The sequence below is a fragment of the Gigantopelta aegis genome, chromosome 2, assembly GCF_016097555.1.
Source record: "Gigantopelta aegis isolate Gae_Host chromosome 2, Gae_host_genome, whole genome shotgun sequence".
Classification (NCBI taxonomy): Eukaryota; Metazoa; Mollusca; class Gastropoda; order Neomphalida; family Peltospiridae; genus Gigantopelta; species Gigantopelta aegis.
In genome coordinates, this window is record NC_054700.1 from 25,712,585 (window position 1) to 25,719,410 (window position 6,826).

The 6,826-nt window shown below is 34.6% G+C and overlaps 1 protein-coding gene across 4 annotated transcripts in view; it reads left to right on the forward strand.

The window, feature by feature from the left end:
* Window positions 1-4,124: 4,124 nt before the first annotated feature.
* Window positions 4,125-6,826, forward strand: part of LOC121383164 (insulin gene enhancer protein isl-1-like) — a 42,941-nt gene continuing 40,239 nt past the window's right edge. For all 4 annotated transcript variants that reach the window (XM_041512997.1, XM_041513006.1, XM_041513016.1 and 1 more), the window contains exons 1-2: window positions 4,125-4,282; window positions 5,108-5,297. In XM_041512997.1, the coding sequence (XP_041368931.1) occupies window positions 4,258-4,282; window positions 5,108-5,297 (215 nt within the window). In that variant the 5' untranslated portion in view covers window positions 4,125-4,257. The remainder of the gene's footprint in view (window positions 4,283-5,107; window positions 5,298-6,826) is intronic.

A 6,826-nucleotide genomic window follows, 5' to 3' on the forward strand; every position in this document is an offset into this window, starting at 1 on the left:
TAAAACCTGGTTTTTGAGGATATGTAAGAAATAGAATAATACATTCTTGTTCAATAGATGCCATTTATCTCACAACGAGTTGTTTTAAAATGTATCTAACGAGAGAAAACGAGTTTGATACGTTTTTAAACAACGAGTTGTGAGATAAATGGTATCTAACGGACACGAATGTATGATTCTCTATAACACTAACAAAAATACCTACATAAATAAAAATAAAAACAAACTCTTTAAAAGACTCCTGAAAACAAATGAACGTTATGGATTTTACCTTGTTTTAGAAGGATATACTTTTATGTGCACACTGAATTACATCAAATCAGTCGATTAGATAATATGTTTTAAAATACGAGGTTATATGTCACAGCATTGTGACGTCATAAAGTTATGTGATATTTACTGAGCAACGTCACATGGAGATGCAATGTTTTTGTTTTTGTTTCTGGTACGAACTTCAAATCATGGGAATAGTAATCGTGCTTTATTTTGTGGACTTTTCCCATGTATCATTATGTAGGCAGGTAAGAACTGACTCAAATATACTAAAGTTAGTTTTAGCAACTTAATTATTAAGATATCAAGCATACATTCTAGGGGGAGACGGGGTTGGTGGGTGGCGGCAAGGGCATGGGACATTGCACTGGCCTCCCATATAAAATGATATATTTTTATTTTTATATTAATATATAACTGCTTCACCCCCCCCCCATCCTACCCCCCCCCCCCCCCCCCCACACACACCCATGTTCCGACACTTTGGCCTAAACAAAAATTAATAATAATTAAATATATATATATAAATATCTGCATCTGTAGGGATGACCAAAGTAAATTTAAAATTTGGAAACAAAACAAAAGAAAACACAACCTATCCTACCTAATTTATTTGGCACGTTCTTAGAAACTTTTTTTTTTTCATTCCTCTTCTTTTTTTTTAGGCCTTATCTTATAAACTAGTTTTCAATACTTTTAATAGCTATTTTTACAACAGATTTATAAATATTTTAATAAATATATATATTTAATAATTAATATCATGTTCGATTCGTATGCTACTAAAAAATAATTTTCATGATATGAAAAATACACCGGTAATATACACGACCCGGTTCGATTTCAACTAGTAAATAGTTTATGTGTTTTCTGTATATTATCCGACAACTGTGCTGGGACTATGACATCCCAAAGAGTAAGTTAGCGGATTTCGCAGTGTGATTTGTGTGAGGTGTTTCAGACTGTTTGTGTTCATCTCTTGATTTATCCTAGCATGAGGTGCGCTGGGTTCCAGGGTCAATCGCCCTCGGTGGACCCTGTTTTGATGTTTACTCGTATGTTTAATATCAGTGCGGATCTAAGTGTGGCCCCTAAATTTGGCGACATTATATATTTATTTTATTTTTACATTTGTTACGTTGGAGAATCCGAGGAATCCCTTCGGGAATATTTGTGACCTTCGGCGACATGTCATTGCCCCCCTCCCCTAAATGGATTTTCTGGATCTTCCCCTGAATATATTTATCCGTGATATACAATTTTACGCTGCTCTTTACACTGTGTTTTAACTCGACTTTAGAATTTGGTTTATATTGATGTTTATTGTTTGATACCAAATAGTCGATGTATTTTTTGTACTGGGTTTTCGTTAAACATTAACTCATTCATTCATTCATTCATTTTGTTGGTGGGGTTTTGTGTATTTTGTTTTGTTGGACTGTTTGTTTTGTTTTGTTTCTAATTTCTTGTGACTGGAATATCAAACACCGTGGTATGTACTATCCTGCCTTTGTGAATGTGCATATACGGTCAAAGATCCCTTGCTATTTTTTGATCAGGAGTAGCTCGTGACCGCAACGGATTTCTTCTCTTTCAGTATATCGATTAAATATCGAAATAACTATAGTTTTATGAGAAATATATCAAATACCCATACAGTCCAAAACCCAGCTTTATTCTGGTAACAGGCCAAATCGTTACATAGTTTTACCATTCTTACTATTTTCTGTTCAAGACAACAAATCTAATATAATTATTAAAGTCACTGAACCTAGTTTCCGAAATACGTACTTGTAAAAAACAATGTTGTTTGTTTCGTAGAAAACTAAGTTTAAGCTATTATATAATTGATTGATTGACGTCCAAAAACAGGTTTGTTTTTCAGACATGGTAATTAAAGATGCTATAGCAGAGTTACAAGTGACACATTTCGCTATTTTTATATTTATTTGTAATAAATAACTACAAATTAATCGATCCCATGCATAATCTCTGCATAAATAACTCAAGAATATCGAAATTATACTGTGTCTATGCGCCGTTTCAACAGAGCCGCTTTCGGTACGACTAGATTCAGGACTGTTACATCGTAACAAATCTTACGAAGCCGCCGAATCCACAAAATCTGGCGAGTTGAATGGATGGGACAGACAGACAGACAGACAGACAAAAATTGTTTATTAAAATCTCACCTCAGTTTAAAAACATACATCAATAAAACAATAATATATAAAATAGCACTGAGCCACTCCATATGGAGTTACGAGAGACTATAAAGAATCGACATATAAAATATACAAATATTACATTAAAAACATATTAAAAACATCTAACAGGAAAATAAAATATACTATTATATTCAGTCCAATTATAAACAGTCTATATATTAAAATAATATAAAACTAAAACACATTTAAGACATTTAATAAAATATTATTATCCTCTGTTAATATTCAATCAAGTAACTGTGAGAGACAGATGAGTTGCATGAAAGCAGCAAACTTGTCGGTAACATCTGCGTAGCATAACGTTACGGAGTGTTCGCTTCAACTGAAAGCACCCAATTCCGTCGGTCGCCTATTTATAAACATTTTCCAATAAAAATGTGTGTTTTTTCTTCTAGTAAATGAAATCAATTAGTTGTAATTTGTTTATGACTATATTTAGTTGAAGGTATAAGTCTAAACAAAAGTTAATAAATATTTTGGCGGGAAGACGCATTAGACAACTCTGAGATAGCAAAAAGTTGTAAATAGTTTGTACGTTAATTTAAAGGGACATTCCTGAGTTTGATGCATTGTAAGATGTTTCCGACTAATAAAATAGTTCTACGATTAAACTTACATATTAAATATATTTTCTGGTTTAGAATATCAGTGTCTGTATATTCAATGTGTTTCTGGTCGTGTTAATATTTGTAAGAAGCCCAAACTGGATTTTATCTTCAAATAATTTCGTACGTACGAAAAAATTATATATAAAAATTAAATGAAATTAATTTTAACAAATATTAGAACGATCACAAACACGTTTAATATACAGTTACTAATATTTTATGCAGAAAAATATATTTGATATGTAATTACAATCGTTAAAAAGTCTTTGTCAGTCGATAACATCTTAAAAAGTGCAGCTCAGTGTCCCTTTAACTTCAAAAAGCTGAAAATAACCGAACATATTTTACACTGCCTCATTACTAGAATCCGCGGCTTTTGATATACTGATTGTTGATTTACTTTATCTATAATTTAGCTTTAAAACATTGTCATCGATTCATATCATATTTTCATTTGGAGTAGCTTTCATATAATCACACTTATTATTGCTTATAAACTATAAGAAAACACCGCGAGTATTTACTATAAGACTTCTCAAAACTGCTGAGTGACTGCTGGTTTGTGTAGCAGGGTGTGTGACGTGTTGGAGTACCGTTACCAAGTGTTATCTAACGGTAATTGTACAGAGGGCCAAGTCCCGTTAGTTGGTTCTGACCAGGTTAATACCCATGCGTCCCAGTAGCCGTGCCAGCCCCCTGGTATGCCACTGAAAGCTCGTAGACATTTATAACGCACTCAGCAGCTCGTGTTTCTCCTCTACTCGGCTTGTGCGCGGTCAATGAGCGACCTCTTAGATTGACGCCTGCGACTCGACACACGAAACGACAAATGAGGTTTACTCCAGCGCACAGATTGATGGGCGTCTGACAGCGCGAGCGGCGCTAGCCCCGCCCCCCTCACAGAACAGCAGCGAGTCACGTGCGCACGGCTGTTCTAGCCTGACAGCCAATCACATTGCCATTTTCTTGATGTGGAATTCATAGAGGTATTTTTGTGTCATCATTTCTTCACGAGTTTTCATGTCTGTTCGGTAGCCAGTACGGAAAGACAAGAGTGTGTGTGTGTTCGTACGATTTTTCCTAAAAAAAATTTACACGTGCATCTGTGACAAAAATCTGTCAAAATTTCGCCATCAAAAGCCGAAGAGATGGCAGCGGAGCCACAGCCGGCCAGTAAGTACAAAGACAGGAAAATCTTACAAGTTTATTAACAAACTACGAGTTGTTTTATTATAATAACAAAATGACAGTGCAGTTTGTAGGGACGTGGGTGTGTCATAAGTACCTGTTATAGCACCTTCACTTCAGGGGTCGATTGGAAGATGTTCTTGTTTCTATCGAACAGTTTTTAATAATAATAATAATAATCATAATAATAATAGTAGTAGTAAAAATAAGAGTAAAAATAATAACAGCTAATATTCTCTTATTCCAGTTAATTGACGGTTTGCCGTCTGTTTATATTATTGCTGAGGTGAATAGCTGCATTTTGAAAGTTTTCTCATATCTATCACTTGTGCGTATATTTAATATATTTTTATCTGGCAATATTGTCGATTGGACATTCATTTTATTATAATGCTTTAGGTTTCTTTAAATAATGCAGGTGAATGTTTGATGCTATTGTTTTATACAGCACCATGCATGTTTGTATATACAAAGATTATATGTGTATGTGTGTCTGAGATTATATACCTTTATTCTTCAAATTTGCATCTATATTATCTCTCTTTTTTCTTGTGTGTATACATATATAGTTAATTTTTATTTTTAAAATATCGCGGTGGCCGATATTGTAATATATTATTTATAATATATTTAATTATTTATTTTATTATCTGTAATATTTCATCTGTAATAAGGAGAGGGCCTTTAAGTTGCACAACGTGTGTCCATACCTATTCTGTATCATGTATTGAATGCATTAAATGTTTTCAATCAATAAAGCGTATTGGTTGTATTGTAATTATTATTTTTAAAATGTCTCATTTATTTCAGAAAAGCGGCGGGTTTCCGTGTGTGTGGGCTGCGGGTCGCAGATTCAGGACCAGTTTATTTTACGTGTGGCGCCAGATTTAGAATGGCACGCTGGCTGCCTCAAATGTGCCGACTGTAACCAGTACTTGGACGAATCGTGTACCTGTTTCGTGCGCGATGGAAAAACTTACTGTAAACGAGACTACGTCAGGTACGTTCTTTTACCGCTTTCTGCATCCGAGGTACTTTACGGTTCTCTGTGAGGGGTGTCACGTCCCTCAATATGGATACACAGATCTCCTAAAACGTTTAGTGAAGTTGTGATGTCAACATAAATATCACACCCCTCTCCCCGTTTTTCTGATCTGTCAGGCTTATTTTAAAGCACTGTTTTGAAATAGTAGTATATTAATATTTCCCAAAGTGTTTCTGTGGTATATCCGTTGTGAATATAATTCCGTGTGACTTTTCTTCTTTTCTTCATTTCCTATGTTAGCCTACCTGTCGCCGTGTGTTGTGAATGCGGTGTTGTACAGGGTAGGGCCTAATACACTGCCCTCACTTGAGTTTGAAAACTGCAATTTTCATGATCACTGATTTCTCACAAAACCTAACCGTGTCTGACCCCGCTAAATCGTCAAGTGTTGACGCCTTAAATCTGGTGTTGGTTTGTTTATAATCGCTGTCGAGTGGTTGCCATGCCTCGCTGGAACAGCCCGGCACATCTGTCACTTGGTTGTGAGGGACGCAGGGCCGCCATGAAAAGAAAACCTGCTCGTACTAACTGCGCGAACTCTCGAGGGCCCGGCTTAGCCAGACGATTTCCTCTTCTTTGATTGACTCGTCAGCTCTGTTTGAAGTCCAATATTACATTGTATCTGATAAATATAGCTTTATATCACAGACATGTTAGACAGTATTAAAAATATATATTGCCGTCCAATTACCCATGTTTATATTATACCAAATACTATTATTTTCTGTTTTATCGCTTGACCGACGAGGGGTTCTTACAACCTTTTGACGTCTGAATGCAAGAACGCCGATTTGCACCTGTTTTACCTGTATAGGTCTACCCAATCGTCAGTTTTAGTGATTATTTCCATTTTCAGTATCAAAACCAATATTCACAAAAATCACATAGTAGATTTTTTATTTTACCAAGTAGTATTGTCAAAATCGGACGAATTAAAATATAATACTATCTTAACGTCAATCGTCACCTTTAAACTATTTAAGCTATTAGTATGTCCGTTTAGAACAAATCAAGCTGAACACTCACAACATCCTCAAAATAAAAATCTCAATGTTAATGATTTTAATTCTTTTAAAAATATATATTCAGGAAAATAAAACTAAGTGAACTAAGTGAATTATTTGTTGAGCAATATCAATGAAAGGTTTATTTCAATCCGTTGGTATTTGATTGTCAGTATAGCGGGAATGAATAAAACACACAATTGAATTTCCTAATCGTGTTTGAAAATAGAAGTTTTAAGAAAAATCAGCTTTTACTTATTTAATAAATAAAAATAAAAATCAGCAATAACTAACACTCACAACATCCTCAAAACGTGGCAGTTTATCTGTTAAAAATTTTCGATAATCGAAACCGTAAATGTGATAATAATTGCGGGCTAATAAATAACTACTTCCGTGTGCTGTTGATTTCCTAGGTAGTCAATGGAGGTTACACCGTTGAATAGCCATTGAAATGAATCAACATTGTATTAATTGTAC